The sequence below is a fragment of the Biomphalaria glabrata genome, chromosome 4 (assembly GCF_947242115.1).
Source record: "Biomphalaria glabrata chromosome 4, xgBioGlab47.1, whole genome shotgun sequence".
In the NCBI taxonomy this organism is placed as follows: Eukaryota; Metazoa; Mollusca; class Gastropoda; family Planorbidae; genus Biomphalaria; species Biomphalaria glabrata.
In genome coordinates this window covers 54511369-54523868 of record NC_074714.1, presented here as the reverse complement: position 1 = coordinate 54523868, position 12500 = coordinate 54511369, and the positions used below count along the sequence as shown (strand labels likewise).

Genomic DNA, 12500 nt, shown 5'->3' with positions numbered 1-12500 from the left:
ATTTTGTTGTGGCTTCGGTTGTTTTCCATGTTTCAGAACCATACAGTAGGACAGCCTTGACATTAGAGTTCAAGATTCTTAGTTTAGTCTTGTTTGAGATTTAAGGAGATGTAGGCCTATACCCATCATAATGAACGAGAGTTATTGCAAGACTTTTTAACTACATTATTTACGGCATTGACCGAGGGCATTGTTCAGTTCATAGCAAAAAACTTATAGGCCTATCTTGATTATTGTTATTGTAATGAAATAACAAATACTAGGATACCAATAACATGGCTTTATTCAACAAGATTTGGCTACAATAAACAGTGAACGAGTAAAAACACGTCTCACATGACATTGTTGAAGTAGGCCTAGGCTACTATGAACACACACACACTGGAGTCTGGACATGACCTTCTGACACGCTAGACTCAAACAACTCAGTTACACTACAGTAGCTGGACACCTGCACGAGAGATAGGAAATTACTCTCATACATTTTATTACAAAGATTAACCTTTAAAGCACCATAATAGAATTAAACCATGCAATGATGCTGAAAATGTTTTTAGAAAAAAAAAAACAAAAAAAAAACATGCTGGACAGGAGCTATTTTTTTCTTCTTCGTAACTATCCTAATAGTTGAGTCTAAGACTCTTGGGAACTCTATGCCTAATGGAAGCTTCCCTCCATTTGCCTGTTTGAACAAACTTCTGTCTTGGAAAGGTCCAAGCAGTTGTAAAATTTGTAAATCTCTACAGATCGTATCCCAAGACGCACTGGTTAGAAGCGAGCCTAAAAAGGCCGAGCACAGCGGGGAAACTCCTCCATATTCCTTCACTGTAGCACATTATTCGTGAAAGCGTCCAGCATAAAAATGGCCCCTTGAGGAAGGGTGTGTGGATAGTGGCATGTTTGTTAGGGCTTTCTTCCGTCCTAGTGCAATGGACTCGGTCTTTAAGCAAACTAAAAGGGGATTCTATTTTGCTTCCCTATTTTGTCTAATCTTTTGCTCTGACGACTGTTTCCACTCAGACTGGGGTTCATATAGACACATAGTGAGTAATACAGCAATTGAATGGACCATTTTTATGGAGTGTTTGTGCTGGCTGAGGATTTCTGATGTAACCAAGAAGACTAGGGCAGACACATTTTAAAGTTGGGATGAACAGCTGATGTAAAGGAGTACAAGACAGAGAAAATACTCTGCAAGACACAAAAATAAAGGCACATTCCTTGTCCCATATGCTAGGACAAATTTGTACAAATACTCCTTCTTCCCTAGTGCTATTAGAGCATGGAATGGGTTGCCTGAGCTAGCCAGGAAAACCAGTGACTCTGCAGAATTTAAGTCATTGGTTAATATGCATGACTGAATGCATGGCACGTAGGACGTAATCATCTTCTTTTTTGAAGTAACGTCTGTATTATATAAGATAAGAAAAGAAGACAAAAGGGTTGTGTTTATTACAAAGCTTATATCAACTCACTTTGTGGTGCAATTTTTTTTTAGTTTGTATTTCTCCTACTTCCCATTCTTGAATCAAGTTGAAACTCTGCACAATCATTCATTGCCCCTAGCTTTTGTTAGGGGAATGAATCAATAAAAAATTAACCAATTTATTTTTTTGTTTTGATATAAAAGGAATAGAATAAATCTTACAGTATTGATATATATATATATTATATATGTGTGTGTGTGTTGTGAATGAACAGTTCTTTAGTTTTTATACGCTTTGTTTGTTAATATTAAAGTCTTTTTATCGTTTTATAATTTGCTAATAATTTTTCAAGTGAGTTATCATTTATATAATTTGTTAATAATTTTTCAAGTGAGTTTATATTTCATCGTGTCTCTATACACATTTACATTAAAGATGAAAGCTGCGCATTGAGCCAAAAACAACTTAAGCTCATTTTTGTTTCCAAAGATGGTTGTTCACATGTAATTCCACTTCTTCAATAAGAAACTAGTACGCCTAGACAGGTTTAGTTGGACTAGCTTTCTAGAGTTGCAACCCTACAACTACCTATACTACTGAAAAAAAGTTGCAGTCATTCTTAAATAAGATGATCATCTGCTAGAGCCTAAATGAAGGCAGAGAATTTCGCAATTTTGAGATACACACTGAACTTTAATGTTGGTGGCTTCTTTGTCATTCTTTTTATTCAATCCTGATGCAGTCCCAGCTGCGATGGGCAGGTCACGTCTGCAGAATGGAAGACCACCGCATCCCCAAAAGACTCTTGTATGGCCAACTAAGCGAAGGAAAGCGCTCGCAAGGTGGTCAAAGAAAGCGCTTCAGGGACACCCTCAAAGCTTCTCTGAAGGCATTCAGCATAGACCCAGGCACCTGGGAGACAGAGGCACATGACAGAGCATCATGGCATCGCGCTGTGAAAACTGGCGCACAGGTTGCTGAGGAAAAAAAGAACAATGCTGGCAGCGCCAGAGAAGAAAAGCAAGGGAAACGACACTAGCTCCAGCTGGAATAACCTGCCCAGTGTGCAGCCGAACATTCCGGGCTCACATAGGTCTCACCAGCCACATGAGGAGGCATAAAACCCCAGTGCAAAGCCCTCAGCCCCCTGGATGACAAAGTGGTCATCATCGAACCACTATGGACAAACTATATATATATTTAAAATGATTGACGACCATTAAATAGTTTTAAAAAACACAATAATATTATAAACCAATAGTCCCCTATGACATATGATATGAGAATTCATTTTCAAGAGAATTAAATGATACTGTAAGAAAGAAAATTTGTTTAATAACCAAAATTGATGCAAAAGAAGAAAGAGAACCGAACAACTACTATCTATTTCATTAAGTATCAACAATCAAATATTTTGAAGCTTTCATAAATAATGTCAATCATTTCTATTCCCACTATCCAATCTGTTGGCAAAAGCTGAATGGAAGAACAATACAAAATAGACCTTGATATGACTCTAAAAGACCCCTATGATAAAAAAGTAAAGTGACAGAGAAATTGTTGTAACAATGATGCCTCCAAAAATTCTCCTTCAAAAAGAACTGACTCTATCAGACTCGATTTGTCATCTGGGTGTCAGTGAAGTAATTCTATCTCAGGAGAGACAAATAGTCATGAAGAAAGAAAATCTAAGTACAAAACTAAAAAATTAAGCTATGTTTGTATAAACATTAAATATTTTACGTTGGGATTGTACATAGGACCAATGTGCAAAGGAATTTAAAGAGGAGAGAAAAAAAATAAGAATGAAAAAAAGAAAGAAAAAAAGAAAGAAAGAAAGAAAGAAAAAAAGAAAAAAAGAAAGAAAGAAAGAAAAAAAGAAAGAAAAAAAAAAGAAAGAAAAAAGAAAGAAAGAAAGAAAAAAAGAAAGAAAGAAAAAAAGAAAGAAAAAAATAAGAAAGAAAAAAAAAAGAAAAGAAAAAAAGAAAGAAAGAAAAAAATAAGAAAGAAAAAAAGAAAGAAAGAAAAAAAGAAAGAAAGAAAAAAAATATCAGCTTAATGAAACAAGAGCAGAACAAGAGTCAACAGATAGAATTACCATTGTTGTTAATATGATTTGAACATGTTACATTTAATTAATGATATACAAGTTTAACCTATGATTCTTAACAGGGCCGGCCTTAGGGCACTGCAACCTATGCGGCCGCAGTGGACCCCGCACTAACTCTAGCTGTAAATTTTTAAATTAAATCATTTTAACTTATAAAAGGATTTCCGCGGTCTCCTGATTTTCCAGGAGCTCCTGGAAATCTCCTGGATTGCAATGTATACGAAAAAAGTCATGAAAATCTGAAATTATTACAATATCCTGAAAACTCAAAACATGTTCTGAAAAATAGACAAAATTGTAATCTTGGGGTGTCAATCAATATGGAAAACGCCAATCCTACTCGCGATTAAAAAAAACACGTCATTGTCAGCTTTCATTTAATAAAACTAATGGAGCAAATTAAAACCAAAACAGTAACTTCCAATACCTAATTTACTGTAATAGTCAATGGGATTTAAATATAGATCTAAATCTATCTCGATCTCTTTAAAAAAATCAAAAGCGATATTTTGCTAATCGATAGTAAATCTAAAAGGCAGATCTGAATGTTTATCAGCTATATATGTTGGAAATCTACCTTCTATTGTAGATGGCTTGTAAAGTTAATTTGATCATGATTTTGTACTTAGTAAAGTATGAATAAAATGCAAAAAATCTTAATTTTCACTTATTATCCTTACCCCTACCCAGACTAGGCCCCGCGCAATCTGTTTTGCATAGGGCCCCGCAATCTGTAGGACCGGCCATGATTTTTAATATGCTAAAATGTTCTAGTTTAATTAGCCTGAAGTGTCATTTAAAGACCACATCACATTTAAAAAAAAAAAAAAAAGAACTCCTAAACTATAGCGAATTTCTAATGTATTTTAGTCAAATGTTTCCATGCATATATTAAGCATTAAAAAAAACTCAAACTATCTTTCATTTTATTGAAATTAACAAAATGATCTTGTTATTAATGCTGTAAAAAAAAAAAAAAAAGAAGAAAAAGAGAAATATTGTCTAATTTATTGTTTTATCCAATATGTTTTCAAATATAAAAATGATACAAGTTGTTCATTTTTTTCATTCAGCTGTTTCAAGCTTAATAAAAAATGTGTTAATGTTTTACATAATTCAGATGTTCATTCAGAGTTGAAGATAGTTTACTTCCTAGTCCAAACCTCCCGCAGGACGACGGGGGATGGGAGCGGGCAGGGTTTGAACCCTCGACCGTCGATAAATCCGAGCGACAGTCCAGCGTGCAAACCGCACGACCAGGCAGCCATCCATGATAGTAATCTAGTAATACAGCAAACCAAAAGGAATTTTAAATACTTTACTAAGAACATGAAACATTTGCCTTAGAAATGAATCATATAATGTGAACAACAAACATAATGCAAATAGTGTTTCTCTGCCTCTTAGTGCATCATAAAACCACATTCCTAACAATTTTAGTGGACTCGTCAATGTTTGTGGTGATGTAGCTTAAAACAAACATTTGGGGGAATGTATCTGCCAGCCCAGAGGAAAAAAATGTTGGCCTATTCTGATCTAGATTCAATTAAAAAAAAAAAAATTCTGGATTATTTCCCATTAGGCCTGCATGTGGAGAAGTTTATCTAAAATCTTGATAATTTCTGCAACAGCCTTGTATAGCGTGATGACTATTTAACAAATAGCTGTTCAATAAATTATAATTTGAGAAAATTGTATGTTTTTTTTTTTATTATAGCCTAATAAATGGATTCTAGTTGATAGATACAATTTAAACCGTAATGCTTTATTAATGAATCTATTTTCAAATATTTTTTGTAGAAGATTACTGGATACCAAAAATTTAATTTTTTAAACATCATATGGCCATTTTTTTATACAATCTAGCATAATTATTCATTATGTTTCAAATGGGACTCAATGCATTCTTTCCCGTCAATAATGTTTCTTAAAACAAAGTTTAAAAAAATGTCTAGGCCTATGGTAAACTATGTAACAAACTAAAATCAAACTTTATCTGCATTAATAATCACTGTTGATGACTGCCTAACAAATGCTGTAGACACTGGTTGATTTCTTAACTTTTCAAGTTTTGTCCAGCACAAAATGGCAAATGCATATTCTCCATGATCCAATCATAGTAGTTGGCAACATGGGTGTAGTAGCCATAGTGGTTCTCTCTATCACAGCCCACACCCCAGGATACAATGCCAGCTTGAACGGAACGTCCACTGAACTCTAGGACATAAGCGCCACCACTGGAAGTAATTAAACTATTAAGCAGAAAAAAAAACAACAGAAAAAGACATAGATATAAAATATAATTAGGCTAGAATAAAATTGTACACTGGCTCTAATGACAGTGTGATTAAGTAGTTAGGTGATCAGCTCCAGTTCAAAGGTTAAGGGTTTGAGTTCTGGTGAATGCTGGCCTCAACGTTAGAGAGGAACTGTGATATTGATGAACATTTTTTTTTGTTTGGAGAACGACAGCCGTTATTCTTCCGCACATCTCTTGCTGATTGGCTGAGATTGTGTTGGTGACCTGGAGAAAAGTGACCAGAGGAAGTGAACCATTGAACTTACAAGAACAGTGGTTGCTAGCAAAGCTGTACAGTGAATCGCTGCTGACCGGTATGTGGATGGAATATGAAGCGATTGCATTGAACAAGATCTAAATGAATAAGTACTTTTCCTCAGCTAGAAAGTAGAAGTGTGTGGTGATTGTGCTAGACACATAACACCATAGTTAACAGATGATCTTAACTTCAAGTTGCTATGCCTCAAGGGGACTAACTTGTTTATACTACCTCTATATCATTCCTCCCTGAAATATTTAATTTTATTCAGGTGTCATGAATCTCTCTCTATAATCTACCTATTTGATCTTCTCCCTTATTAAAGATGTAAAATGAGCAAAAACAATGTCTTTAACAGCAATTAGTTTGATGAATTTCGAATGAAAAAAAAATGAAGACATTAGCCAATGAAAATACTCCCCCCCCCCCCCCCCAACACATCAATGCAGTTTTAATTTTTTTTTCTCATCAAAATACTTGACAGAGTATAAAAGTAGTGGGAAAAAAAAACAAAATTAATAATACCATTAGGATTATCTATTAGGACAGGGGTTCTCAACCTGTGGGTCCCGACCCCCTTGGGGGTAGATTGACGATTTGCCAGGGGTCATCTAAGACCATCGAAAAAATGGATTGTTATTGTCTATTCTTCTGTTGCTGTGTGTATGGGGGGAGGGGTCGCGGCAGAGTGGGGGATTGTAAAAAGGGTCACCGAGCCTAAAAGGTTGAGAACCGCTGTATTAGGGTCTCGCAGCAAGATCTAGATTGTACATAAGGATCTAGCAGCAAAATCTAGATGTGTACATCAGGATATAGCATCAAGATCTAGATGTGTACATCAGGATCTATCCCCAAGATCTAGAATCGTACATCAGCATTTAGCTCCAAGATCTAGAATTGTACATCAGCATTTAGCTCCAAGATCTAGAATTGTACATCAGCATTTAGCTCTAAGATCTAAAATTGTACATCAGCATTTAGCTCTAAGATCTAAAATTGTACATCAGCATTTAGCTCTGAGATCTAGAATTGTACATCAGCATTTAGCTCCGAGATCTAGAATTGTACATAACAATCTAGCAGCATCTACCACTGAAAATCAGGACTAAAAATTAAGACGGAACAGTTTTTTTTACCTTTCCCCTTCACAGGCATAGCACAAAACGTTCCAGGGGTGAAAGTTTTATTCACTGAAGCTGCACCCTCTTTGCAGATGTCAGGCAGCCTAGTACATATAAAATCTGTTAACAAATCATGCAAGTACATACAGAAAACAAATCATCAATTGACCTCACTTACAAAACTATATAGTAGATAAAAGAGTATCATATATGCACAGTCAAAACAGACTGATATTAGGAGTTGTACAATTAAAAAAAAAAAAAAAAAAAATTTGGGTGGTAAAACTATTTGAGTCAGTGCTTTTCTTGATATAAAATTATTAAGACTTATTTCGACACCAACCTGAACTTTATGTAGCTGAGCCAGAGCAGGACCATGAGCAAAATTGACTGCTGCAACCAGTTATGACTTCCAACGTCCTTTAAGAAAAAAAATTGTCCAAATAGATTTTTTTTCTTACATAATAAGTTATTATTTTATTGAATTGATAATTAATGGTTAATTGTCACTACAATCTATTATAATTAAAAAAAAAAAGAATATGTCAAAAAGTAAGTGAGGTCACATACATGAAATAATAGAAATGTCCATTTCTAGATATAAGTTAGGGTGTGACCTTTTCAGACCTTGCAATCTATGGGGTCAGAAGATATAATGCTCATCTATTTATATGGCCAATGGCTAATAAGGGTGGCCATATAAATAGATGAGCACAATGACCAACCACCTTAACTTCCCTAATGTAAGTTAGGTATCCATTAGAATTGTGTGGACTTTGGCGCTTCCAAAAAATCTCAAAGTCATAATATTCACTAGGACTAAGACTTGAAGTTTGGCTGTCATGTGGTTTACTACATAGCTATCATACCCTTATATTTCTACACTGACATAATACCATACCAAAGACTTGGTTTTGATTCTTATGTCATATGCCAACCTTGAATTGATTGTCTATTTAATGACATGAAATTTATTACTTCAGTTGAAGCATACTCAAGCATAGCAAATGAGCAGATTCTTCAACATATATTCTATTGGACAACTATCTAAGCAGTACAGGTAATATAAAACTGAATCAAATAAAAAACCTGGTTTAAGCAGTTCCTCCATAATCAAATGTCATTGTTGTAATGGGTGTCATTATAGCGCTAATTTTTGATTCGCCTAGAAACAAACACATTTTTAACCATTATATTCAAACACATATCAAGGAGAGTCAACAAGCATACATGGATGGTCAAGAAATGGAGATAACAAAATAAAGTTTAATTTAAGAGAACACAGCAAACTAATTAAGGAAACCAATGTCACAAGCAAAGTATTTTAATGGTATTTCATTGATTGATATGCTGTAATATGCTGTACTATCTCCTACAAGGACCTACAGTAATGTCCTGTTGTATCCAGAGATTGAATTTCAAATAACAGCCTGATATTTGTTAAATTTATTCTTTCTTTTATAGACGACTTTTAGATATCTCATCATTACAAATTGATTAAAATATTTCTAAATATGGTTCAAGATGTGTCTATTTCAGTATGCTACATTAATAAGCCAATTAGTTATTATTCAACTGATAGATAACTATATTTGTCATTAATCATACTGGGATATATAAATTTCAAGTGAAGTCATCTATTGTTATTTAATTAAATAGGTTCTTATCTTATATAATACAGACGTTATTTCAAAAAAGAAGATGATTACGTCCTACGCATCATGCATTTAGTCATGCATATTAAACAATGACTTAAATTCTGCCAAGTCACTGGTTTTCCTTGCTAGCTCAGGCAACCCATTCCATGCTCTAATAGCACTTGGGAAGAAGGAGTATTTGTACAAATTTGTCCTAGCATATGGGACGAGGAATGTGCCTTTATCTTTGTTAAATTTTGCTTTTGTATTTGAAGATTATGGTTCAGTGTTTTATGTATAATTGCTACTTTACTTTTGAGTCTTCTGTCTTGAAGGCTTTCTATATTTTGGTTAATGTAAACCCCAGTTCAAACTTATAATAATAAATATAAGTTTAAAATTAACTTTCTACATTATTACCACCTGAAATATAGCTGTGGGTTTCAGATTTTTCATTGTATCCTCAAAATCTGCATCAATTAGTTATAAACATCAGGGGGGTATTTACCCACATTTCGTCACTTTTACTTATTTATCTAGCATGTTTAGCCATAGGGGATCCGAGTTTGTAATTGTAAAAAATGTTTGTAAAATGTTTAACATGTTTCTGACGTTCCTTCAGAGTTGAAGATAGTTTACTTCCAGGGACTTCCTAGTCCAAACCTCCCGCAGGACGACGGGGGATGGGAGCGGGCAGGGTTTGAAACCGGGGCCATCCTCTGATCAACAAATCCATTCATTCATTCTTCAGATGATAGATCTATATCATGATTTAAAAGTTTTGAAGTTGCAGCTCTCAGACTCAACTCTCATCCATTCATAGTAGCCTGCTAGTTCTAGTACTAGATTTAGACCTATTTCCTCTTTTGGTTAAACTTGAGAGTAATCCACAATATATACATACAAGTAAATCTACTAACCAATATTAATAACCATCATAGTATACTAAAATATATTTAGGTATTTGATTTTTATATAAAAAAAATTTTAGATAGGTGCTGTTAAATGTCAAAAATAGTTACAGATGAAGTGGTTTCTATTCATCGTATGCCTCATATTATTTAGATCTATAATCTATATCATACTAATATTATCATACTAATGATAATTATGATTTACTAATCATAGGGTTAACCATAATGTCACAGAATATTTAGTATATGTTTTGTAAAATGTTTTGCATGTTTCGGATGTTCCTTCAGAGTTGAAGATAATCTACTTCCTAGTCCAAACCTCCCGCAGGACGACGGAGGATGGGAGCGAGAAGGGTTTGAACCTGGGACCATTGATAAACCCAAACGATTGTCCAGCGCGAAAACCGCACGACCAGGAAACCATCTAGTATATATAGGTATGTGGTTTAATATTATATGACTTTTGTAACTTCTTTTATAGAAAATTAACTTTCGTAACTTCTTTTACATAAAAGTTAGGGTTGAGGTCTATTGGAAATATTTTCTTTTTAAAACTATTAAAATGGATGTCAAAGTAAAAAATTCCTTTTCACCGCAATTGCTCATTGATACTGAGAAATGGATCACGCGATCAAGAATGATAGTTTTATATCATACGTGTTCAAAGAACAATTATCCAATCATGATCTTACAATTTTACTACTGGCAGTACTACTACTAGTTATAGTACTACTACTAGTCTGTAGACTAGCTGTAGGTAGTTCGATAAAAAATTCAAACTCACAATATACTAATAAAACCTATATGGTTGAATAGGGCTTGAAAAAATATTTCCAACCATACTAAATTTATCACTGTATGACAAGTGGAAGGGGAGATATTAATTTTTATTTGAGAGGGGGAAAGTCTTGATTTTTTAGATCCATGTCATTTCTGTTCACTACCGGAAGTTGAATCAAACTGGGAAATAGGTCAAGAGTATTTTTTTGTTTGTGCTGCCAATTTATCTAATTTTTTTCTAATTTTGTTTTGAGTTTCTCTTTATTGCATGTAACATTGAATCAATTTTGAATGTATTGATAGGATTAATAATTATTATTTAAAGAAATATAAGTGTACTCTTAATGAATATATAGTAAAACACTATTTGTAATTGAAAAGTACTTATGTTTGTTAAAAATTCATTTTGAAAGATTTAAATCTTGAAAGAGAATTTTTTTTTTATTTAAGTGTCTGGTATCTATACTTTTAAAGTATGAATTAATTATTATGCTGAAAATATTATTTACAAAATTGAAAAGTAATGCTTTGATTTTAAGTAATTTTTGAAGAATGAAGTAAATAATTTTTAAATCTATATCAAATCTGCAACACAAGTTAATGAAGAACATAATTAATATTATGAAAAGAATAGATGCATTCTAAATATTAATACCTAATGCATGATTTTATATAAGAAAAATATCTAGATATTCTATTTTATGGGTTGATTATTAATCAAAATAGATTTTTTTATTGCAACAAATGTTTGTTGTTGTTTTTTTTGGAAATAAAATAGCATATTTACAATCATCACTTAGACATCAGCAAATCAAATCAAATAAAATTAAAATACATTTAAGGAAATGTAAAATAGTATCACAATTAAAGAATAATTATATAATCTCAGCATCATCCATAATTCCATAATTATTCTAATAGGCTATGGGTAATCTCACAGATTCTTAGATTATTTGCTGTTGTAAACAATATATTTTCTTTAAGAATAGGCACACCAACATCTTTCAAAGCAGCTTTTATTTCATTTGCCATTTCATTTCTTGCTCATCTGTCCACACTAAATTAATTAATCCATAATAATTTCCCCACATCTTTTTCTTGGTAAACAAAAAGAAAATTTATCTCTTGCTCATCTCTTTTTTAGTGCAAAGATAATGCAAGCGTTGTTGCCATTGACTTTTGTCTTACCATCTAAAAATAGCCATTTTAGCATTTGGTGCTTTTCATGATAATAAATTAAAAAAACCTAAGATTTTTTCAGCCCAAGTATTGTGGTGAAGCACATTTTTTTATACATACTAATGGGCCTGATAAATCCCTTTGTAATGAGAAACTCATTAATATGCCCAGTGTAGACTGAGGTATAGTTTGATTTAAAAATTGAGTGGAGTTTACTAACAGTAGAGATATCATGGTTTGATAATTAATTTAGAGGACAACTAAAAGCATTAATCTGAGAGTTAAATAGAAACTCTGGTGCATCTAGCAATTTTTAATGCAGTGTAAGGGTCCTTGATGTTTCACCTAAATGTGAAAAACAAACCATATTATTGCCTTTAAAAATGTAATTCAATTTCTTATATTTTTGTATTTAACAATAATAGCTATATAATATTTTAATCAAAAAATCTTAAAATTAATAGTAATAAAATATAATAATAATAATAGTAAAAAAAAATTATAGTGAAATAATAATAACCTAACTAGAGTAGTTGATAATTATATGATGCAAACAAAGCTTAAATTCTATGAACATCACCAATGACTAGTGGTACAAACTTATTTAAAAGATAACTAAGAATTTTTTAAAATTGTATAGATTACATTAAATCATATATTGTATTGAATTGGAATAATTAGAAAATTATTTTACCTTATGTAAAAATAATTAATTTTATATTTAGATTAATCAATTGCTTTTAAAAAGAAATTATTCAAATCATAGATGGTTAT

General features: G+C 32.6%; 1 protein-coding gene and 1 long non-coding RNA gene across 3 annotated transcripts in view; both read right to left on the bottom strand.

Annotated features, from left to right (window-relative positions):
- Positions 1-265: 265 nt before the first annotated feature.
- The window catches only part of LOC106071829 (uncharacterized), a 60254-nt gene continuing 48019 nt past the window's right edge, over positions 266-12500 (bottom strand). The window contains exons 20-21 of the mRNA XM_056025604.1: positions 5599-5774; positions 266-451 (exon numbers count right to left, since the gene is read on the bottom strand). Coding sequence (XP_055881579.1) covers positions 435-451; positions 5599-5774 — 193 coding nt within the window. The 3' untranslated portion in view covers positions 266-434. The remainder of the gene's footprint in view (positions 452-5598; positions 5775-12500) is intronic.
- On the bottom strand, positions 5781-12105 carry LOC106050251 (uncharacterized). 2 transcript variants are annotated; one of them, XR_008777369.1, is made up of 5 exons: positions 10552-12105; positions 8306-8381; positions 7560-7636; positions 7232-7320; positions 5781-6061 (listed from the first exon to the last, which is right to left on the bottom strand). It is a non-coding gene; the product is annotated as an uncharacterized LOC106050251 (long non-coding RNA). The 2 variants fall into 2 exon arrangements; XR_008777368.1 differs by lacking the exon at positions 10552-12105 and adding an exon at positions 9277-10198.